Source organism: Planococcus citri, chromosome 2 (assembly GCF_950023065.1).
Source record: "Planococcus citri chromosome 2, ihPlaCitr1.1, whole genome shotgun sequence".
Taxonomy (NCBI): domain Eukaryota; kingdom Metazoa; phylum Arthropoda; class Insecta; order Hemiptera; family Pseudococcidae; genus Planococcus; species Planococcus citri.
In genome coordinates, this window is record NC_088678.1 from 431087 (window position 1) to 455945 (window position 24859).

A 24859-nucleotide genomic window follows, 5' to 3' on the forward strand; every position below is an offset into this window, starting at 1 on the left:
ATGCCGAATTAGGCGAGGCGAAGCCGAGCCGTTCATAATTTATATTTCACTCGATCGACATTACTCCCCTTGGTGAGTTCAGACGGAGGCTGGACATTTACCGTGTATGTAGCACTTGCGGTTGTTTATAAAAAAATTGTACTCACCGAGGCCGAAGGCCGAGGGAAGTTAACCGACATAGTATGAACGACAAAGCGACCAGCGCAACCGAGGCGAAGCCGAGGTGAGCAGACACAACGCCCCCCAACACTAAAAACAGCAATACATACGTGATAAATATCCCTTGTTGCTGAAATGTATGTAGGGAATGGTAAAATGCGCGGTACACCGTACCGTACCACCTGTGAAAATGAAAAAAAAAACAATGATTATCATTTAGCGAACCTATCGAATAATACAATAACTAATTAATAAATGTTATTTTTTTGGACGATGATGTTTGGTGGTTTCGCTGAGATAGGCACACGGTGTTCATACGGTGCGCTAACAATCAATTTACAAATCAAGATGGTAGCAGGGATAGAATAATGTTTGAGTTATCCTTCGCGTGCGGTGAAATATTAATTTGTTGAAACAGTAGAAACGATAAAATTATACCGCTTTGATGATTATTCAGAGTTATACAAAAAGTTTTTAGTTTTGATTCATGTTGAAGTTGACTGCAATCAATGAACAAGAGGAAACGTGAGTGTCTTGGTGCCTGAATCCTCATTGTAAGTATACGTTATTCTGGTAATTATCATTTATTCGTATCAATGTACTTTTCAACAGTGATGCGCGAACATTTTGAACACCGCGCATGAATTTTCAATTCTAAAATTGTGCAATATGTTATTCGATTTCTAGTTTGATAATGCGAGTCGATGTGTGTAATGTTCGGTTTGATAGGGAGTATTTTGTTTACTCTTGTGTTTATCGCAACAAGTTCAACCGAAATCCACATTTCATTTGTCTATTTTGTTCCCGAGCTTATTATGTCGATGTTTCAGTATAATGGATGATATTCCCTTGCCGGAAGATATTCCTTTTCCGGGTAATGAGAACTCTTCAAATGTCGCTGTTCCAACAGAAGACGTGTGTAATATACAGTTACCAAATGATTTCACTGAAAACACCGTCGAGGTCGATGGCGCAGAGAAAGCGGAAGATCAATTGTTTGAAAACCCGGCCAATGTTAGCAACAGTGAAATAAACGAATCTTACGACGTCGTTGAGCATAGCTCCGTTGAAGTTACAGTTGTAGGTTCGTAGTCGTGCGATGAATATTCCGTATTTTCAACGTTCAGTTTTTAAAATATTATTTCTTCCCCGTATGTTTGGTATCGCCACATTTATTTCGCGAAATTATTTGTAACTGCGATGTTTCAGGCGAAATGGAGCAGGCGCTACAGTATTCCAACGTAGAAGAAATCGAGACGAACATTTCTAACGATACGAATTGTTCGAAAAAAGTGCCGCTTAACGAAGACGTGCCCCCTGCGCCGGTTGATATGGTCGTTGACGAAAGCCCTACGGCGGAGACAACGCCAACGCAAACGCCAGCCCCAGCTCCAGGTCCAGCGCTAGCGCCGGCGCCACTACCACTACCGCCGACCAACGAAGAACTACAAACGACGAACGATGGCAATAATCCGTCAAGCGACAGTGCGCCAACGTTGACAAACAATCAGTTATCATATTCGGCGGCGGCGGCTGCTGCTGCGGCGGCTGCCGGTTACATGCAGTACGATCCGTCGATGATGTCGCACGCTCATAACTATTCGTATATGACGGCCAACAATTACGCGACCCACGATTACGTATCGTATTATAGCAACCAACAGCGAATGGCCGCCGGCGGATCATACGCGACCGCGTACAATCCGTACCAAGGATACAATCATTATCCGTACGCGACAACCACTATGCAGCAGATGTATGATGGACGTAGTATAAACGCCTATACCAACGCTAATTACACCCAACAAATGTTACCTCAAAACCCACCTCTTCCGCCGAGCCAACCAGTTACTTCAAGTACCTATAATCCTCCGCTACCTTCTGATTACCACGCTTCTGCTTATCCAGCTACCGTCACTTCTACGACAGCGGCGGCGGCGGCGGCGGCGGCTACCATTGTGTCAGCGGTCGACAGCAAGAAACGCTCGAATATCGATAAAAACGTTCAGAAAGTCGTCGCGAACCACGATGCGACTCTTGAAAATTACGCGACCGTACCAAATAAGGAAGAAGACGACGATGGCGAAGAAATGCCCGCGCAGACTACTTCGGATGCGTGCAATTCCGCCGCCGATACTACGGACGATGTCGCGGAAGACGGAGGTAAACATTCCGTAATCGATCAGCGTGTTGTTGCGGAAAGCGCGCTCAACGAAGATGTCAATAGGCGAGTATACGAGTTATTTTCGTATTAATTCTTTCGTTCTTACGATGCGAGTTTACAATGGTGCGATTTTTTTTTGCGCAGGTATTCGCCCAGCGTACCTATGGAAGAAGACGAAACTAATCATCAGGCCGAAAGCAACGAATCACCTATTACTCAGAATCGCCCAACCAAGGTTTCTTCTGTACTCGGCAAAGCGCAGGCAAAAAAACGGCTAATGGCCTTTTCCATTTCGAAACAAGCAGCCGCTGCTCAAATGGCGGCTAAAAAACAAGCGCAAACCGGTTCCAAAGAGAGAAAAGATAACAACGATGCGGATGTCAAAGAAGATGGTCGTCGTTCCCAATCGGAAATTGGCGAAATGGGTACGGCGGCTGGAATTTTCGACGATAAGCATTTCAAAAAGAGAAGCAGTAAGAAAGGTAATAAATTCTAAGTACATATTTATTTTTTGAACATACAGTTTATCTCGAGTCTGCGTATGTATTTCACCGAATAACACATTCGTTTGTTTGTTTGTTTGTTCATCTCTCTGAAATGTACAGTTATTAAAATGGAAAAAGCTCGTGAAACAATGGAAGAAATCGAAGAAATGAAAAGAAGCGAATCATTAATGATCCGAGATACTCCCACGACGTACCGACAAACCCCGATTAACGATAACGCAAACGCAAACGCAGGTAACGAGGAACGATTATTAATGGTTATTTTTTTATTTTTATTCATTTTTTCATCGGTAACCTTATGTTTTGGCGTTATCGTGCGTAGATACGGACAGCGGTCGAAGAAGAGGTAAGAGTAGTCGAAGAAGAAGCCGTAGCCAGAGTAAACGACATAGTCGAAGCCGATCGCGAGACCGAGATCGGAAATCCAAACACGCCGATGGCAAGAAAAAACGACGTACATCTCGTACTCGTTCGCTGTCTCGTAACAAGTCGCGATCACGTTCCGGTTCGCAGCAGCGCGGCGGCGATAAAAGTAAAAGCAAAGTTCGCGCTTTAGAATTGAAGAGCTGGAGTGATTTCAAGGAAGCCGGATTCCAGTTAGACCGATATAGACGCATTAAATATAACGAAAACAAAACCTATTTGCTTTCCGAATTGGAAAAACGTAAAAAAGACAAGCACGGCAGAAGACGCAGCGCGTTAGTAAAATTTCTCTACTTTCGTCTTAATTTTTCGCTTTCTCGATTAATGTATATTTTTTACGCGCGTTTCGTTTATAGTTCGATTGAAAAAGAAATCGCCGACGAGAATAAAAAGAGGAAGACGAATATGTTGGATTTGCCGGCGGAAATAAAGCAACCTGTGGTGTGGCATCGTGTTGACGATGATCCGGAATCGGAAGAATTCGTCGAATTTCCTAGTCATATGATGCTATTCACGAATGCCAAGCCGACCATCAAGTATTGTGAAAATCCTAACAATGCCACGTTACACTTCATTTCTCGAGTCGAACTCTTGGACAGCGTACCCGATGATATCGTTACTTCGATTAAGCACTTTTGGAATTCTCTGCGATCAAAAAGGTAAACCGTACGACGTGGTTTTTAGTTTTTACTAGTTTTATTCTAGTCTTCGTTAATCGCAGCATAATCGAACCGAACTCGCATACTCGGAGTTGTACTAGTAATTCTCGCCTCTTTTTGGCTAGTGAAAATATGGACTAGCTTTCGGAGCGAGTAGGATGAGACAAAATCATTCGTCATCGCTGTTGGATTGTTCATCAATCATAATACGGACCAATTTTCCCGTTATCGAGTCATTTCAGCCCTCTCTGCACAGGCTGTTGAAAAATACACGTTTGTTCTCGTAAAAGTCAAATTAAACGACATTTTTCAAAATTTTACGTGTAAGTGGAATGCGTAAACGTATCGAAACAATGCTATGGAATAACGATGGGTATTGCATGTTAAAATCGCTTCAGTGGTATGAAACGTGAAATACGAAAGCTGTATCGATAATCGATTACGTTGTGTCGGCGATGTCTTTTCACGGAATAGGTACGACGGTCGGGGCTCTCCTCCCATTCGCTAGTCACTAGTGAATCTTGGCGAAAACTGCGGAAATTTGGAATATATCCTTATTCTGTTCTGATTTAACTCAACATTGGGAGAAGTAACGTGCGATGACGAAAGTTTGGGTTATTTTTAATAAGCGATTCCGGAATTGGAACAGAAATTTGATAATCGTGTTGTTCTTGAAAGTTTTCATAAATTTTCGTGCAATCGATAGGTACGTACGATTTTTTTCGGTTTCAACCACTTTTTTCATTCAATTTTATTTTAATTTTTTTACTCGCGTAATAAATAAAATTAATATATTTTTTCGAAATTTCACGTGTTCGCGAAAATTGTTTTCACAATATCCGTAGGTATTTTGCACATTCTGTGGAGTGGACTGAAAGTTGTTACGAAGTATTTTCACGATCTAAGTTGCCGAATAGTTGCGCGGAAAATATTACGTGTAAATAGAGGAAAACTGTAAAACATTAGGAAAGCCCACCTCGCATTCCACTACTCACGCTTAACATTTATTCTCATTTTCCTCGTTAGTGTGTTGCCGATGGCTTGATATTCGTTGCCATTATACGTATACATATTTTAATGTTTGTTCGTGTTTGTTTGTTTTTTTTTTTCAGGTTGAAGACGAATAAAATATGCGACGACGCAGATGCGAGCGTCGAGTTGAAAGGAGGAAAATTCGATAACGAGGAAAGAAAGAAGAATGGCGCGACCTTAGAATGGTGGCCGAAAAGTCCGTTACACATGATCGGGAATAATTACGACAGCGATATCGACATCGAAGAAGAAGAAATGGAAGGAGGTGAAAACGCATTCGTCGAATGTACAAACACTGCCGAGGTGCCGCAACATCAAAATGTTGACAACGCTACCGTGAATCGGTCAACTCCTCGCAGCCTCGGCGGCGACCAGTCGTCCGTCGACGGTAAGAATCTTCTCGATAACGTGGAACACAACGGCGAGGGAAGCGCTTCGTTTGGTAAAACGTCGGCGTCTAGAAGCGGGCCTAGTGGGATAGTCGCTGCCGTGGGCCGAAAATCGCGATTCGAAGATATCACAGACGAGGAAAGAGCGGCCGACGTTAGCGTGGTAATTCGTTCGAAATGGGATAGCGATTACGAAGATAGTCCTAAACGCGGTGGCACTGGACTCGTAAACGCAGCGGTAGCGGCAGCGGCAGCAGCATCGTCAGCAGCAGCAGCGCCGCCGCCTCTTCCATCATCGCCGCCTCCGCCACCGCCGCCGAATAACACTTGGTTATATTCGAACAGCGACGACCAGATGGACGATATGAGTACCGATAATTACGCTAATACGAGTCGCGAAGAAGCGAATTCGACGCTCTTCGAACCTGTGTCGAGTTTGAACGCAGCCGTTGGAAGCGACGCCAACAACAGTCATTACCGCCAACGTCAGTACCACCCGCTGTACCACGACGAGGACGACGAAATGGAACAGGTGGTGGTAATTAAGAAAGAGAAAGCCAAGAGAAAAGAAGACGGCAGCGGCGACAGAGCTGCGGAACGTTTGTCGGGCAGTAAAAAACCGCATTCGTCGTTGGCCGAAGAAAAGTCAAAGTCGCGCAAAAAGAGCCGAGAAAAATCCGCTTCTCGTCGGCACGACGAATCGAACCGTCGACGAAGTAAATCGTCGAGCGTTACGAAAGAATCGCGAGAAGTCGAACATTCGGAGGGCGTTGCTCGTCGGCACCGCAAGAGCGGCGGTCTTGGTGGTAGTGACAAAACGGACCGCGACAAAACGCAGAATAAATCTACGCGAACTAGCGACGCAGACAGCGGCGTTGTTGTTCGTCAACACGATCAACCAAATTCCAACAACGATCGTACCTTAGTTACCGAATACGAAGAATTTTTGAAAATGGTTTCGTTCGAGGCGCCGAAACGCGAAGAAAAGACTGACAGTGCGGCGGCGGCGCCGCCGCCGCCGTTGCCACCGCTGCCGCCATCTCTTCTTTTCGAAGGGCCCAAGCCGCCGCCTCCGCCTCAATCGGAGAATCGAAGCGAACTTTCGTCGTCCAACGACTCTCCTCGTAAGAAGCGCAAGTCGAAAACGCGCTCGAGTAGCGATCGCTCCGCGTCAAATGCGGCAGCGTTCAAGACGAGCGAACAACCCCGCGAGAACGACATCACCGATCACGTTGAAGCCACAACCGCTCGAAAATCAAAATCTTGGGCCGAAAGCGAGCCAGTCTGCAGCGTTTCCAAAGACACCGGCGAGAAAAAGTCGAACGATAAAGCCAAGTGGCAGGAAGAATCGGCGACGACGACTGCTGTAGCCGCGAATTTGAACGCGACAAATTCGGATAACGATCGCGATCGCGAACGTGACCCGGAAGGCTCGCGTAAACGAAAACGCGACCACAGTCGTGGTGGCGGCGAAGGAGGAAGCGAAAATGTCGACGAGCCGGCGAAAAGCAAAAAGAAAACGAAGAAGAGAAAAGTAGTCAGCAGCGGTGGCGTTTCGAAAGTCAAAAAAGATCGCAAATACAAAAAGAAGCGAAAATCGGACTCGGCTGGCGGCAAGAAGAACAAATACGACGCGAGCAGCAGCGATTCGTCTAGCGATTCGAACGACAGCGACTCGGAAGACAGCGGCGTTAGCGAACGTAGCGGCGCTGGCGCTGGAGCCAAGGCGGCGGCGGCCGCCGCCACCACCAGCAGCAGTAGTAGCAGCAGTAGCAGCAGCGGCAGTAGTTCGAGTAGCAGCTCGAGCTCGAGTAGTTCGAGTTCGGATAACGATAGCAGCGCCGATAGCGGAACTCGCAAGAAACGCGCTAAACGATCGTCAAAAAAGACGAAGAGCAAGAAAAGTAAGAGAAAGTTGACCGGCGACGGCAAACAGTCGCTCGATAAGCGAAAGAAAAAGAACAAAAAGAAGCAGCTGCGGAAAAATAAGGATTCCGATTTGGACGACAAGAAGAGTAAACGTAAGAAATCTTCCAAATCGGACGACTCGAAAAAGAAGAAATTGAAGAGCGGTATAATGGAATTGTTGGGAAAATCGTTGGCGGAGACGTTGAAAAAAAAGGCGGCATCCGCTGCCGAACCGATCGACGACGAAACTGTGGCCGCAGCGGCATTCGCAGCTGCAGCCGCCGCCGGCAAAAAATCATCCTCTTCCAAAGAGAAACGTAGTAGTGGTAGTAGTAGTAGTAAGAAGAGCAAAAAGAAAAATTCGAAAGATCGAAAAGAGAAAACGGTGACGAGCGCGAGCGCGCGCACATTGTACGAATTGATGGTCTCCGAAATGGGCGTCGCCGACGCCAAATTTTCACTATCCAAAAGTAGTAACGCGACCGCGACTGCGGCCGCATCGCTAGAAGACGGCCGCGTTCCGGAAACGCCCAAATCCGAAAAATCGTCCAACGAAAGGAAAAAAAAGAAAAAGAAGGCGAAAAAACGACGCGATACGAACGACTACTCGTCTTCCGACGAGACTAGTCGACGTAAAAAGAAACGCAAGCGCGATGCGAAAAATTCGAACGACGGGGTATCCGCCGACGCTACCGGCACCTCGAAAACCGCGACGACGGATTCGTTTTTTGAAGAAAATCTCGATGATTGGAATGGGAGCGGGGCGACTGACTCTTCGGCCGTCCGACATTCTATGAGAGATGATTTTACGGCGACCACCGCTGGCGTCGCCGTTGCCGATGCCCATGTCCATGCCCATGACGATCAAATCGATCCAACAAATGACGCGATTGACGTTGGCGAAGCGACCACCTCCGCTGCCGCCGCCGCCGTCAACACCACTACTACTTCTACTATTACTACCCCAACTAATACCACCACCGCCTCCACCGACGCGGAAAAACGTAAAAAGCGTCGTCGCAGCTCGAACGAAACGTCGAAGCATAAACGTTTGTCGAAGAAGAAAAAGAAAGATTCGAAAAAAAAGAGAAAAAACATCGACGAACGAAAAGCTCGACGGTCGTCGACTCCGCTGAAAGCTGAAGCGATCGTTGCCGCGTACGATTCGTTCGATTCGGAGCAGCCGCCGAAGAAGCGGGTCGGCGATCAACGCAGCAGTACGCCTAAATCGTCGAAAAGCGGCGGTTTCGAAGTACAACTGTTGGGCGGCCAAAAAGGCGTCTCGTTGGTCGCAGCCGCGTACGAAGACGACTCGCCGCAGATGGATCGGTCGTACGATTCGACCAAGACGCCGCGCACTCCCACAACAGCGCGTGAAGAACGTTATTCGCCGACGGCCTGCGGTAGCGATGCGGACGACGACTACCAAACGGGCGGCGAAATTGCGAAAGAGCGCGTTTTCGCTCGCTCCGTCACCAAATCGCCGCCTATGCCGGTTCCTCCGCCCACAGCGCCGCCGTCACAGCCGCCCCCACCACCGTCGCCGCTTTCGGACGCATTGAAATCTAACAGCGAGCGCAACAACAAAGGTGGCGGCGACGACGACGACGGCGACGACGGTAACGAAAGCGATCGCGGTAAATTTATGGCGGTCGACGTAACCATGCCGCAGTTGCAAGGCGCCACCAACATGTTCAGCAGTTTCACGTTGGGCAAACGGGAAGTGAGAACGAAAGCGGCCAAAAAGTTTGTACATTCGAACATATTCGATTCGTTGGACCACTCGACCGAAGGCCGTGAATCGTATATGGCGGCCGAGTCGTCGTTGTCGTCGTCATCTTCGCAGAAAATTCCGCCGGCCGCTGGGTTGCGCACCGCTGCTGCTGCTGCCGCCGCCGCCGCCACCGTCAACGCCGCCTCAGCCGAACATGGTCAAACTACATTCGAGATAGCGACGCAGTCGGAGCGGCTCGAGTCGTCGTCATTATCGTCGACGACGACGACGACGACGACGACGAATAAGTCGGAAAAAGAAGAATTCCAAGCTAGACCTTGTATCGCCTTACCCGACATATCGTTTGCATCGTCGCAGGTCCAAGTTGCCGGCGATGAGACGCCTTCCACCAAGGACCACCAAAAACAAGCTTGTGCGCCGCGGGGTCGTCGAGAAGACGAAGACTATAATGCGAACGACGCCGCCGCCGCTGCCTCTTCCGCTGCCAGCGTGGCGAAACGAGATCCGCGCCGAAAAGACCACGATTCCAAAGACGATAAGCGAAGACGGTCCGTATCCGAAGATCGTTATAAAAAACGCCACCATCGTAAAGACGAACGCCGCGGTAAGAAGCGTTTCTCCAGAGATCGTCGAACGCGATCACGATCGCGGTCGCGGTCTCGTTCTCGGTCGCGGTCGCGCTCTGCGAGTCGCAAACGAAGCAAAGATTACTATTACCGCTCGAAGAAACGCGATCGTCGCAGATCGTGGTCTAGGTCGCGGTCCAGGTCCAGATCCAGATCAAAGTCCAGGTCCAGGTCTTGGTCCGCCTCTCGAGACGCTGTCGGAATGCGGCGACGTCACGTCAATCGGTCCTTCGAATCGACGTCCAACGAGAATTACTGCAAACGCGATAAGTTGTCGCCTTCCGCAGCGGCCGCCGCCGCCGCCGCCGCCGCCGCTTCTGTTCCCGAAGAAAACAGCGCCGATTTTCACCGCATACTGGGCAATATCAAAATGGAAAAAGAAGATAGACACGTTAGCGGCGGTACCGGACAAGAGGCGGCGGACAACAAATTCGCCAGCGAAATTGAGAAATTAATCGACGACAGAGTGCGGAGAGGTGGCGGTTCAGCGGCCGCCGGCCGTACTCTCAGTCGCGATCCTCGAGAGCAACAACGAGCGAGTTGCGCCGCCGCCGCTGCCGCCGCCGCCGCCATCGCGCACTCGTCAGCCGGTCAGCAGTACGAACGGTTGCAGGAGAACGGCGATCATCACGTGGACGCGTTGCGCGAAAAATTACTGCAATTGAAGGAGTCGCTGGGGACGTTGAACGAAAAGGGCGCCGCTAATTGCGATCCGCTGCAAAGCGTGTTGGCCCTGCTGGACAGTAGCGGAGGACGTACGCCTCACGTCGACAACGCCCAAATCCAGAATTTATACAACGCTATTCAAAATACGTATCCGTCGGTCGCATCCGCCACTCGCGATCCCGCAAAAATGCTGCCGATCCAGGTCGCCTCCAACGCTACCGCTGTCGCCGCCGCCGCCACTGACAACGTTAACGCGGCGCACAGATCGTACAAAGCTAGAAAAGGCGTCGCCGATTCGACCAACGCGTACAAAAATCCTTACGCGGAACGTAGCCGAGAGATCTCGCCGAAACAGCTTTCGCTCGACGAAAGGCTGGAGCTGGAATTGGGAGTGAAGCCGACAGTGCCGCCGCCGGCGGCAGTAGTACCGCCTTCGAGATCCGTCATCGGAGTACCTATGCAGCCACCCGGTGGCGGCGGCGGCGGCGTGCCCGTGCCCGTGCCCGTGCCCGTGCCCATCAACATGTCCGCACCGCCTCCCAATTACTACCAAATGCCGATGTACGATAATTCCATGGTGGCGCGGCCGGGCAACGCCAACTACCCGTCGATGACGCCGCAGTCTATGCACCATCCTTACGCCCATCTCATGCCGCCCAACGCCGATCGTAGTTATTACGGCGGCGCTCCTATGGACTCTTGGAATATGGCTCGTGCCGCGTCTCTAGCGCAATCGCATTCGCGACCGCATATCGGTGCCGTACCTTCGCCTCATCAGTTGCCGCCACCTTCGTCTTCGTCTCAAAGATTACCAACGCCTCAGGTAATTGCTCGAATATTACTAATTAATACGAGTAGATTAAAAAAAATATATTTTCCCCGCCGCGCCGCCTTCGCGGCGATAGAATCGAAATCAATGTTTAATCGCTGGCCATAAAATGAAAATTCCCGTTATATGTACATAGCTCGCTTGTTTGCCTGCCTGCCTTTACTTTATTAATTATTGTTCTTTTGCAGCAACAGCAACAACAGCAGCAACATCTGCATCAACATCAGCATCAAAGTAAAGAAAATCAGTCGTATCGAATCGCAGATGCGGCTGGATCGAAAGTACATTCGATTCAAGTTGGCAACGTTCTGCAAATCGTACCCACCGAGGTGCCGCCCTCAACTTCGCAGTCTCTTTCTAGTCAGCAATCCTCCAAGGTAAATGGTCTTTTCTTTTTCCTCCCTCATTTTTATAATTTTTATCGAGTTTCCCGACAGTCGATAGTGATTTTCGATTACACCGCTTACGGTTATTTCTACGGCATTTTTACAGAAGCAACAGCATCAACAGCAGCATCAGCAACAGCATCATCATCATCATCACCAGCACCACCACCACCACCACCATCAGCAGCAGCAGCAGCAGCAGCAGCAGCATCAGCATAGCAGTTCGCAACAATCCACCGCAAGTAGCGCCGTGAGCAATGACAGTTACGCCAGTGGTAACGCATCGAGCGTTGGTTTTTCGTCCTTATTGACTGCCAATTTGCCGGTATCGTTTGCGGCTGCTCCCGCCGTTTCCGGATCGAAAACAAACTCTTTGTCGCATTTGAAAGAACACCACAAGTCGAGCGTCAGCGGCGAAACCAAATCCAGAAGCAAAGATCCTCCACCGCCGCCGCCACCAGGTACTACTATCCATCATTTTTATCGACATTCCCACGCTATCATTTTTTTCTTATTTTTTGGGGTTTCGGAGAAAATCGTTTAACTCGATTTATTTTTCGTTTTATTTATTTTTTTTTTCGTTTTTTTCTCGACGACGTTTTTTTTTTTCAAATTACGCGCGTTCTCCTCGTATCCTTTCTTCTTCGTACGACCGTCGACGAAATTGTTACTCAAATGCGTTTAGTTAGTACCTCCTCTCCTAGTGGACTTGCTGGAAGCAAAATCTCAAATTTGTCATTGCCTCCAGGTAAATGAAGAAAATATACTCGTTCGTAGTATATCGGATTACGTCCGATAAATTACCCGATTATTTTAGTTTTTGCTTTGGCTGATTTTTTCCCCTTCATTTTGATGCGATGTACTCGAATCATTGTCGTCGTCTAGTAAAACTAATCGTCGATCGTATTCGTGTTTTTTTTTTTTTTTGCTTGCAGGCACTCCCGATAAGGACATGAAAAAACTTATAAGACTGGCCAAGGAAAAACGCAAGGAAGAAAGGGCTTTGCAAAAGTTACTGAGATTGAAAAACGAACATCAAACATCTCCGGCTGTCACTCCTAACGGCGACGAATTTCATAATTACGCGGATGATAACACGGTAAGACGGAAATATCTTTTTCGCTCGACGATTGTTTGGAAAGTTGCACGCGCTTTGTGACGAGGATTATTTCGGATTACGTTATTAATGGAAAATCATTCGCGATTTCAGGATGAAAGCGAAGAATCAAACGCCAGCATATCGATTAAACCATCTCCCGAGCAAGGAATTTTAATATCTCCCGGTTTCAAGTTAGTATCGTCGCTCGACCCTCTTACTTGACGCGTATTTTGCGACAATTTTTTATTTTATTCTCGTTTTTTTTTCCTATACAGAGAGAAATCGACGCCGGTAACGCCTCTAGGTCGTACCATCATCGGAAGTGCCCGTAAAATGGTCTCGTTTGTCGATGGAATAAGGCCCGGATCGGCTTCGTTGAACGATTCGCCGGTGTCTAGATCGCGAAAACCATCTCCTCCGCCTAACGTTAAAAAGAAACATAAAGTACGCGTTAAAATTATTCGCGCCACCAACGACGAAAGCTCGGACGACGATACGCCTCCGCCGCCGCCGCCACCAGGACCACCGCCTCCCGAATTGTACCCTCCTACGTGCGGAGGTGTCGCCAATTTGTTGCCTTCCGATTTCGTACTTCCTAAACTGTGAGCTACGGACGATTTTTTTTTTTTTCGTTCTCACGCGAATGTACAAATCGTCCGCATGAACGGCGTATTAGGATTATATGTATGTATTATGTATAGTTTGAACGCGAAACGTGCGAGCATATGTATGGTACATTTTCTGTCGCCGCCATTATCGCCAACTTTTTTTTTGTTCGTCTTTATTCGAAGGAGGATAAAAGCTTTTTGGTCTAATACGTGCGTTTATAAGAATCCTGGTTACGATTTGTCGAAATCGAATGTAACGCGATGGAAAGCGGTGACGAATTTTTATTTAGAGTAAAAATGAAAATCATTCCCTCCGGATCACGCGTCGTAATCTTTCAAAATCATTCTCGATCTCATAAATTTTCATCGAATCGAAACCGAAACCGAATCCGGTTCATTTTGAAACGACCGAAAAATATCAGCGAAATGGCGGCGAACAGGAATGAAAAAGACGTGTTACAAACGTGCCAAAAACCACAATACAGTATACGGTAGTCTCGTAGCTGTACGATCACGTATGACTGATGTTGGAGTGATAAACTTTTCGTAATTATTTTTCGTTCTACGTTTTACTTATTTTTCACGATGATGTATATTTTATTTTGTTTTGTGTTGTTTATTTTATCTATTTTTTTTTTTTTTTTTTTTTTTTTTTACGGCATCGTTTTAATTTTTCCTTTCTCTTTAGCTATTGATTACGATTTATGTTACTTTACTACTATTATAATAACGATTATTATTATCGCCGCTATCATTACCTTTTCATTCGTGTACAATGTACATAGCGACGTACTCGCGATGCGACGACGTATCTTGTTATTCGACTAATACCTATCCTACCCGCGTGAGTAAATTATAGGTAATTAGGTATGTATACTTGGCGTACATACATATTGAAATTTTGAATACGTACCTACGACCGTCTTTTTGTCTGGAATTCGTACATTTCCAGTCGAGTAATGAATAATCCTCCGGCCATTGACGACTCGGCGAATCTTTTGTAATGTAATGTACCTACTTAGTTTTTTTTAACGGTTGCACTGCGTGTGTTTGTGTGTTTGGTGGAACGGTAGAATCGTGATTTACTCACCATTACAGTTAATGGTTAACGTTTTCTCGTTGCGAAAGTTGAAGCGTCGTTTTTGTTATAGCGGGGTTTGAAATGAAATTTATTTGTAAAAAAAAAAATAATATTAATAAATGATAATAATTAAACGTCGATGAAATCGGTTTTGATTGGTTTTACGCTCGTATTCGTGGTGCCGTAGTTTTCATCTTAAAGACCTAAGTACAATTTAATTGCGAGCCTGTTTGTCGATGTATAGGTTACGAATATTATACGTTTGTACATACAAATTGACTGGTTTGTCTGTTTTTTGTTGATGACGTAGTCCTCACTTACGTGTTACTTAATTTTATACCTTTTTTTTTTGTTTTGTTTCATTTCATTTGAAGCAAATGTGTAGAAAATTATACGTATAAGCATTTGTGGTGTATCAGTTTGTGTTTTCGAGCGTTTAATTACAACCTTTTTTTTTCTCCCATTGTTTAACTGTATATTAAAAATTTTTTGTTGCGAGTTCTGTTACGGATTGAACTTTAGTCGAGTAGCGAGATTTAGATTTTAGGTTTATCTCTGCTCTGCCATTGAACAACAACAACAACAAAAAAAAAAAAACAACTGCAAAAATAGATTTTATTGACAGATCATTTTCGAATTGGTGGGGGGAGGGAAAGGGAGTGGAGATTGAATTACAAGTACGAGCGATGTACCGTACGTACAGTAGCACGTAAGTAGTCCGATACACATAGGTACTCGTACTTACAAATATAATTGAATTGCGCGTGTTTTTTATTCTACCGCAATATGAGCCTTGGTATGGAATAGCTGCGGGCAAGTACCTAGACATGCGACTCGTAAAAGGTAATTCTGCGCAAAATGATCGCGCTTAATTGCAATAGGTAATTACGAGTGTAATCGCACCCTCTCGGAGCGGTAACATGTAGTACTCGTAGATGAAATTAATTGAATAGAATAGAACAGAACAGAACGGAATATAATTCGGTACGAGTATGGCGCAGAACTGCGCTGCTTTCACGCATCATCTTCGCAAGTACACAAAAATAATTTTTGAACAGCCCGCGTCGACTCCTCTGTAAAATGGAAAAATTACAATATAAGTACATACTTATTTGAGACAACTAGGTACTCGTAGTAGATAATAGACATGTATCTATAGGTTTAGGTACGCTAGACTAGACCTAACATGTTGGTTCAGATCTATTCGTACGAGTAGGTACTGTGGTACAATATGTATGTACTTAACTTACCGATGACATTATGGAACCAGCTGGACCTGCGAGGAGATTGTATGAAAAGGAAGTACACTGGCAAACCGGCTAGCGTTATTGATACGCCAATTGCGACCTGCACTGGTCGCACGTAGCACGGCAGTATTACCAAAAATAAGCTCACGATAACGAAAATTATAGGAACAACGAGTGGCACCTGAAAATCGAAAAACAAGTAGGTATACGCCTATGCCTATACGGTATAGGATAGGTAGGTAACCTAACTTTTCACGTTTCACGTTTGCAATCACAAAATAGATACCTAGGTTAGAAGAAGAGAACCGATCGTTTATTAGGTACTTTATTCGCCGAATATCTAGAGACTCGACAGAAAAATTACCTACTGATTTTCTGTAAGCCTATACTTGATCTTGATCCAGAAAACCTGTAGGCAGCCTGATACGTAATACGTATTATGTCGATGGTACTCACTCGGATGGGACGTTGTAAATTAGGATTATTCCATCTCGAAAGTAGTACACTGAACACGGATAGCATTATGAAGAATGACTCGACAAAACTCGAATATGTAATTAATACGTAAATATCGCTAGTACATAGCATCACCAACGATAAAATACTCTGCCAACAAAAAAAAAAAAAAAAAAAACACAAACAATTTTGTTACACTCGTGTATACCCTGTACGAATTCATCTCTTGAAATTGAGACTCGAGAGAATCTTTCGAACCAAGCCGGAAAAAGCAGAAAAAGCCTACTTTCTACATCTACACACTTACCATGAACACCAAAGAAGGAGTAGGTGTTAGCTTATGGATGTTTATATACGATAACATGACTGGAAAATGACCACTTCGAGCACCCACGAAGCACATGCTGAAATTAATTTACAAAGGCGGGTAAATAAGGTAAATTGGAAAATTGTTTCATTTTCAGAATACTGCTTTCGCAATGTGAAATACGATTAATGCTTTCGAAAGTGTTTTTATTTGATTGTCTCGGTACCTATGTGTAATTGTGTACCTATGTATTTTCATAGAATTTTGCAAAAAATGTTGATACTCGTATTGTTCGCGTTCGAAATATTCCTTTATCTACTTGGTAGGTACGAGTACGAGTATATCTATAGGCTACAACTACCTTCGAAGAAATCATGGCTGAAGCTACGCTAAATGCTCATGTTGCACACTGGTTGATCGCCGAGTAGAGTACATAGATATGAGGAGCAATATTCCGAAACACCCTACGCGCACTTTTTGAAATTTCCCCTTTAATCTGGTAAAAAGGCTATATTTAGGCGAGTTTAACACTATGATGTAGGAGTGCAGCTAGGTATACCGTATACAGTATACCTACACTTCATCCACCAGATAGCAGATACCGCTAAAAAAAAAATTCAATAAAAATGGACAAGGCGCGTTTTGGAACGTTATTTTTTTTAAAACGCAATTCGAAAAAAATGGACTAAGGGCACTTTGGAATATCGGCAATATCGCTCCTCATACTTGTACGAGTATGTATGTACTTGTAGGTACTAGGTAGGTACGTACCGCGAAGAAGTCATAATGTGTACGCTTAGGCTACCGGCTGCTCCGACGGCAACCATCAACGACATAATCCACGTGAATGAGCCAAAAATATGCTCGGCAAATGTCTGTAAATACAAATAGTCGTAAACAAAATGCATCAGCGCATCCTCATCCTCGTCCTCGTCCTCGTAGCTGGGCTTAAGCTTACGCGGCAGTACACACATCGCAGACCGCAGACCGCAGTCTTTGCTGAAGCCTGAAGGTACGAGTGTCGAGTATTTTACTTGTAGGTATAGGTAGGTACTTACGACTGCGATGGCGTGAGATGATATCATTTCTTGAGGAGTTAGTACAGATATATAAGCGACGTTGGCCAGTACATAAATCAACGTGACGATCGGTACAGAAATGTAAATAGCTCTCGGAAGATTGCTGCCCAAAACAAAGACAAGGAAAAACAGCTGTAAGTACCTACATAAATACATACTCGTATTGTACGCGGTGTACGGTCCTACGGTCGTAGGTTCAGCAAAGACTTACACGTAAGGATCCTTTAGCTCTTCGGTCATGAAATTTAAATAACTCCTGGAATAAAGACAGAGAGAGAGTAAACAGCGATCAGCGATCAGCGATCAGCGATCAGGGTACGAGTAGGTACCTACGATTGTAGGAACTACAGGGTGTGAGGGTGTCCAGAAATATCGGGTACCCCTGAAAAAGTTTTTTGCTAAATACTCGGGTTGGTCACAGTGAATGATACGGGTAATAATGATAGCACATGATTGGTTGTTGGACTGGAGAGATAACATTCCTTCAATCATATGCATCTATTTCACGTTGCCAACCTACGCGTATATTTTTAATGAAAAACTTTCTTTGGGGTACCCGATATTTCTGGCCACCCTGTATAGGTACCTATGTATGTAGGTATATTGTATAGTCTGTTAGCCTGCTGTTACGTACCATCCGGAATAGCAGAATATTCCCGAATAAAACGCTATCGCCATTTTGCCAGGATTGTTGGTTGTGCCTTGCCACAGATTCTCAAAATTAGCGCCTTTATCTGGTGGAACGACGAACCATAATTAGATCTAGGTGTAGGTTGATAAAATCGCTGAAATTAGAATTAGTCATCTACGTAGATACGAGTACTTACTGAAATATAAGGCTGCTAGTCCGACGACTATGATCACAGACACGGCGCCAATTTTGGCAAACATGAATATATTTTGAGCTCGCGTCGTTAGCTTCACATCGTAGCAATTTATGAAAGTCAAAAAACCTAGAAAAGTAAAATTTGCGAAAATCAACGCGTTATAGCCTACCTAGAGGGCGCGGTACAAGTGCCGAGTGTCGAGTGTCGAGTGTCGAGTACTAACAAATGATGACGGCAGCCAGCAATCTAACGGCGGCGTCAGGCGGAGCACAGCCAGGGAAAAAGGGTTGCGTGATGTAATTGGCGAAAGTCAGGCCCATTATAGCGTTCGTAGTTGGTCTGCAAATCGTCAAACAGTAACAGTAACCGTAACAGTATAGGTAGGTATGAAAGATTAGTCGTCAAATAGCGAGTAGGTAATTAGGTACGAGTATATAGGTAGAGGACAGAGGTAGAAAATGATACGCACACAAACACAACGACAGCGTCCCACAAGAAAAGAAATGCCGGTAACGAGCCGTAACCTTCACGAATGTAGGCATAATCGCCTCCCGATTTGAGTATAGAAGTGCCCAGTTCGGCGTAACACATGGCGCCTATCATGGACAAAACGCCGCATAGCACCCATATGACCAACGTGAAGCCGGACGATCCGGCCTCTTCGTAAACGCCGCTCGGTGATATGAATATGCCTGTAACAAAGTTGTCCGCCGCTATAGGTACGAGTATCTCTATCTCTATCTCTACTTACGAGTAGTCTACTCGAAATTTTCAACATTTTAATTTCATATGATCGGAAAATGAGTAGTTTCCTCAACAGTTTTGTGGTTGGAAAATATGTCTTTAACGCAGCTATCTAAACACATGCGGAAAGTAGTTACTTTCCTCCCTAGGGAGGAAAGTAACTGTTTTCCGCACATGTTTACAAATTACAAATTAACAATTTTTAAAAATTTCAGCATTTATTTTCCTCTCATATGAAATTAAAATAGTATACGAGACAGGATTGGACAGTAACGCGATTAACTCGTGCGATTTAAGTCACTCGGCTTCGCCTCGCTCCTTAAACTTCGCACTCGTTAATCGCATACTTTCCGCTCCTGTCACGTAATATACTATTACCCGATCCTAGAATAATTCCCAAAATGATGGCGACTCCCTCCAGTAAGCCGAGCTCCTTTTTCATTTGAAATTTTTCTCGGAACGCGTCGCTACTGTAGGACCTCTCGATTTCGCGTTCGCGTTCGCGTTCGCGTTCGCGTGGTTGCCCGGTTCCTGCGCTAGTATCGCCGGCCATTGTCATTGGCGTGCCAGCCATCTTCATCTTGATCTGTGTGAAATACAGAAATCATACGATTACGATAAGTAGGTAGTTTGTCGTTGATCGAATCCGTCTCCATCTCCATAGCCAGTTAGCCACGTTCGAACAAAGCATTTGTAGATGTTGATGCACGAAGCACGAAAGCACGAATCTTCAGTCTTCACTAGACTACTCGTATGTAGATTAGACACTATAGTGAGAGTTGAAGACTTATCGTTAAAGTGTAACGACACTTTGGGTGTTCGGAATAATTTTTCACGAGCTTCTTATTAATTCAATAGTCAATCGACATTCGATGATCATTCATTCATCTCTTATCGATCGTGATCCTGAAATCCTTTCATCAGTTTCATCCTTTGAAATGATTTCAAAATTTTATAATACACTTACTGCCTGTTTTAGTGTTTTAGAAGAATCAAAGCGCGATGTATGTACTTAACTGTATAGGTACGTTGGATTGTTGGAAAACTTTTGCTGACCACTCTTACTTATCAAACTAATATGTACATATAGGTAATACAGTAATACTCCAGTGATTTTATTAAGAGTGAGGAATGATCAATGATGAATGTATCATCAAAGTCAAACTTTAATTGCGGAAAAAAATTACGTATGCGTATGCAATAAATCATTAGGTACGAGAAACGTTATCAAAACCAGCGATAATTTTCCTTTGTAAAAGACTAAAGAGTACAACATTAGCGTGCATATCATTTTCTCATCTTCATCCTTCTCAAGAAGTGCTTTTAGTTTTCAGATCACAAATTATTCAAATTTCGATGTGTTTTCTTCTACTTTTTCAAGTTTACTTAAGAGAAGAGAAGAGATGGAAAAATAATTTTTCCCCAAAGGCCAAAGCCAAACTTAGGTTTATCTACTTTCTTTCTATAACAAAATAACTTTAACGAAGGACTTTTAAATACTCTATTAATACTTTATTTTTGATAACTAGTCACCAAAGTTGTCAAACTTGGACCAAGAACAAATGTTTTTAATGATATTAAACTAGGAGTCAATCACAATCGCAAAAATTATTGAACAAGTACGACGTACGTGAAATACTGAAATAATGCGAGTACACTTCGACTATCAACGTGCATCACCGAATGCATCCGAACACCCAAAGTGTCGTTACACTTGACCATTGACACTAGACTATGGCAGCTTACGAGTACATACCTACGATAAGTAAATTTTTCTCGTAGATGCTGGTTTAACGCCGCATCCGCACATGGATTCGGTTAGGACTGCGACTGCGACTGCGGAAACCAACAAACGCCTACGCGAGGATTAAAAATTATTGCTAGTTATCCGCCGCATCCGTATTATGTAGATGTAGGTACATACAAAAACGTGCTTCTTTCTTACCGTGACTGGCGGACTGGCGGACTGGCGGAATTCGCGGTCCACGCTTAATTAAAAGCTGCAGCCGACGATGGCGGTAGTGCCAGTGGACGTGGCCGTGGCCGCACTCGATTAGACCACCGCTGCTTCTGTCGTTCGCAATACACGTGCACGTAGTCGTAGTCGTATGTGACATGGTTTTCCGGCGTGACGTGGCGCCGCGCCGCACCCGCACCCGCACCCGCACCCGCACCAGTGGTCTCTCTATCTTCAACAGTCCATCTTACTCTCGGTGTCGGTATGCTTTGAACAACAAAACAGACAATAAACAAATCACATTTCAATCGAATGTAATGCACATTTTCAGTAACACCCGCAGACCCGCACCCTCTCCTCCTCTTCCTCTTCCCCGGTATAGCGATAGCCTACCTACTTGAGTTACAAGTCGTACTAATGAATCACGCTCAATAAGCGAGTGTTGGTTGAACGAGCTTGCAAAATGAATAACAATTCAAAGATACGGAAATACGCGAAGAAGATGGCAAAAATACGAGTAGGTAAACAAATGAACAGCGAAACCATGAAACCAGCGATAAAACGAACGAGAACTGCAACAGCCAACAAGAGCGAATAGAAAACCACACTCGCGATGACAACACTACTCGTATAGCAATTTGCAACCAGTAATTACTTGATGAGAAAGACGGCGTGTAATTGCACAAAATTGGGTCGCTAATACTCGTAAGTGCAGATACTCGTATGTAATAAATAGATAGGTACCTATTTTGGAAAAACGATGTGTGGTGATGTGGTGAACGATCAACGGTGCTACTAACAAATTCCAAATTTGCGACGGTTTTTTGGAATTTCGAAAGTACTTGTATGGCCGGAGCCGGAGGCTGCGGAACGACTTGAAACCACCTCCGATCGGTCCAGCGCGTTTAAATTCGAATATATCGATCTACATAGTAAAATTTAGCTTTTCAACTTGATCGGGCGAAATTGCGTGGAAATTTAAACTTTGCAAAATATTCGGCGAGGCTGCGGAATTGCTCGAAAGCGACGAATAAATCGTTTTCAATCGATTCGGCGAGTCGAAAATAGATTTCGTATCAAATTTCTGCTTTTCGGATCAATTTGGTAAACTTTTGATTTTCTAAATTTCTACCCAAATTTTTCCTTCTTTGAAAATGTGATTTTTTTCCATTTTTTATGATATTTACTAAATACTCGTACTTATCCGCGCTCGCGAGTTGAAAATTTACTTTCAAGCTCGCACACTCGTACGAGTAGAATTCGGCTGTAATCTCGCAAAACGGGTGAGGGCCGAGGGCCGAGGGCCGAGGGCCAAGGGGTGAAGATGAGCAATAAGCAGCTACCAAGGTTATAGGTGCTAAAGTTGGTCTTCCCGCTTCCGTAGCAATTTAAAAAATATAACCTTATATACATACGAGTATTACCTATATGAAAAGGTTCAAACTTTGACTTTTTGAATGTTAATTAAGTATGCCGATTTCGAAACTGCTGTTTTCTACTCGTAGGTGTAGGTATCCTGCCCCTGCCGTCTCCGTCGAATCTACTGTTTGCAAACAGGTGGGCTGGTGGGCTCCAAGTGTAAGTCTTGAAAGTTTGACAGTTTTGCAAGAAATTGCGATTCCCTGTAGCAGTGTAGCAGTGTAGCAGGTGTAACGGTTCACGGTAGAAATGGACAATATAGTGGCGTGGTTATTACTTATTAGGTACGTAGACCTACGCAGGTACGAGTATTTTACTAGATTACCTCTCCGAGTGTGAAGAAAGTAACTCGAGTCGGAGTCGAGTCGAATCGAACAACTACCGCGTACTTCATTTTTGGTTTAATGTAAATCTACGGCGCGGCGCGGCGAACGGATTATGCAAATCTATTAACATACGCGTATTCTTCAAGCGGCTCGCGCCAAACTTTGAAGATACGAGTAAGAATAGCCTAATTTTTGATGAAAGACAAAAGTTGGTCAATTCACTTACCTTAGTATTTTATACCTATGCATAGGTGCCTAATACCTATGTACATATATGTGACCCCGCCTGACAAAATCGACCATTTCGACAAAAAAAAGTGTCCAAAATAATGACGTTTAAAATAAATCTTAAGGGTTGAAAGATCGGATTTTTGAAAAAAATCATTTTTTGAAATTTTGTCGAAATGGTCGATTTTGTCAGGCAGGGTCACATATGTACATACCTAATTATGAAATTGGAAAATTTCTCAATATCATTACGATCGATTGTAATTCACATCCGACACATGTCGAGTAAACTTACGAGTACGTAGGATTTGCGTACTTGTAACCACGTGGCCCGTAGCCCGTATCCCGTAGCGCTCGTGACGCAATGCGCCACTATTTTTTTCTAATACATACGTATACTCGTAGAGACATCATAGGTATACCATAGGTAGTTGAAATTTGCAAGTGGAACCGACCGAATGGCGCCATGGCGCTAGCTCTGAAGGATTTTATTCACATTCAGTCATCATCGATCGTCATAAATATGTACTAAATCTTAATCGATCAAAACGTTAAAACAAATCGATACCCATCAAGAGCCTACCTAGGACCTAATAGGTATACTGGTATAGTAGGTACATAGTAAATTTTCACATCGAGAAACAGTCGACAATGTTGGCAGTTGGCATACTGCATATTCTGCATACTGCAACACAGAACAGCGCAGCGTCAGAGTGATGCTGCAACGTGTCCCAGCCACACATACGAGTAGTTACTCGTAGAGACATAGGTACATTTATGTATATTATTGTATGTAGTATGTACATTAGACATACTCGACACTCGTGCGTATGACACAAGCAAACAGCTAGATGCTAGAAGCATGCTGGAAACTACTCGTAATACTTACGGAGTACCTAATGAGTATATTAGGCATATCCCTATAGGATTGTCGAAGGTACTCGTATTAAGAAACCACGTTTATTCTTGTGTGCGATTTCGATTTGCGCGAGTACCTAATACCTAGTTAAATACGTGTCGTGTCGTGTCGTGTCGTGTCGTGTCGTGTACCAGGGCAAAAGCGTACGAGTATTCTAGCCATGTAGCCCATGAACTTGTACAACGCGTACACGTGTAATCCAGTACCAAATTCTATGGCGATGGCGATGGCGATGGCGATGGCGATGGCGCCTATACGAGTAGACACGCTGCGCTCGAGCGCGCGAAAAACCAACAAGCAAACAAAAAAGCAAACAAATCAAATCAACGTAAATAACTTACCAATTAAAAGGTGGTGTACCTATCGAAGAATTCACGGCGTAATGCGAGTACCTATACCTAATATCGTTTGGTTTACTCGTAGTTGTCGGAAAAATGAAAAAATGCTACTTTGTAACTCGCATCGGTAGAGTCGACGTGAAAATATTGATTTTTTACGCGTACGGCGTACGAGCACGCTGCCATCTGCATTGTGCAGAGTGCACATTTATACGCGTACAAAAATTGTTGCTTCTGTCGAATTTCAATGTTTAAAAGATTACCTACCTCTTAAATATGTTTGGCGCTTTAATATTAAACATAGGTAGGTGGTAGATAACGCGATGCAATTCGTTAAACATTTCTAAATCTACAAAAATACGTATAATGTATCGGACATTTTCAATTATTTCCAAGTTAGGTGGATAAGTAGTAAGTACCTAGTATGTCTTTTTGGGCCGGGGGCAAGGCGATCCGCGTGACGCAGACAGACAGACAACCATTCGAGAAGGTAGACATGTAAGTCAGTGATTTTGAAAAGCCACATAGACAGAGGTCAATGATCTTTAGAGGCCGGCCACGGTCAATCAACTTGATAGACCAGACAGATGAATTTGGGAAGACAGACAGACAGACGGATGGATGAATAAATAAGCTGAAAACCTGGTGCGGATAATCTGACCAGACCAGACCAGACCAGACCGGACCGGACCGGACCGGACCGGACCTGACTTGATCGATCAGATCATAGGATAGTACTCGT

General features: G+C 44.6%; 2 protein-coding genes across 4 annotated transcripts; one reads left to right on the top strand and one right to left on the bottom strand.

The window, feature by feature from the left end:
* The first annotated feature begins 480 nt into the window (after positions 1-480).
* LOC135833827 (serine/arginine repetitive matrix protein 2-like) lies at positions 481-14736 on the top strand. The gene is made up of 13 exons (XM_065347610.1): positions 481-713; positions 990-1243; positions 1369-2386; positions 2468-2805; positions 2929-3063; positions 3152-3527; positions 3609-3911; positions 5024-11090; positions 11285-11473; positions 11589-11943; positions 12418-12581; positions 12693-12772; positions 12857-14736. The coding sequence occupies exons 2-13, from the start codon at positions 994-996 to the stop codon at positions 13185-13187; spliced, it is 9606 nt and encodes a 3201-aa protein (XP_065203682.1). The 5' UTR covers positions 481-713; positions 990-993; the 3' UTR covers positions 13188-14736.
* A 135-nt stretch (positions 14737-14871) lies between these two features.
* Positions 14872-24263, bottom strand: LOC135833834 (Y+L amino acid transporter 2-like). 3 transcript variants are annotated; one of them, XM_065347624.1, is made up of 15 exons: positions 24121-24259; positions 20876-21154; positions 20687-20786; positions 19309-19516; positions 18656-18878; positions 18410-18525; positions 18187-18312; positions 17994-18093; positions 17571-17615; positions 17339-17462; positions 17052-17155; positions 16281-16377; positions 15974-16123; positions 15521-15698; positions 14872-15343 (listed from the first exon to the last, which is right to left on the bottom strand). In XM_065347624.1, the coding sequence occupies exons 4-15, from the start codon at positions 19508-19510 to the stop codon at positions 15285-15287; spliced, it is 1524 nt and encodes a 507-aa protein (XP_065203696.1). In that variant the 5' UTR covers positions 19511-19516; positions 20687-20786; positions 20876-21154; positions 24121-24259; the 3' UTR covers positions 14872-15284. The 3 variants fall into 3 exon arrangements, 2 of the variants coding, with proteins under 2 accessions (XP_065203696.1, XP_065203697.1); XM_065347625.1 differs by lacking the exon at positions 14872-15343 and adding an exon at positions 15767-15803 and having other exon boundaries at positions 15533-15698; positions 15886-16123; positions 24121-24263; XR_010556563.1 differs by lacking the exon at positions 14872-15343 and having other exon boundaries at positions 15639-15698; positions 15804-16123; positions 24121-24262.
* Positions 24264-24859: the final 596 nt, after the last annotated feature.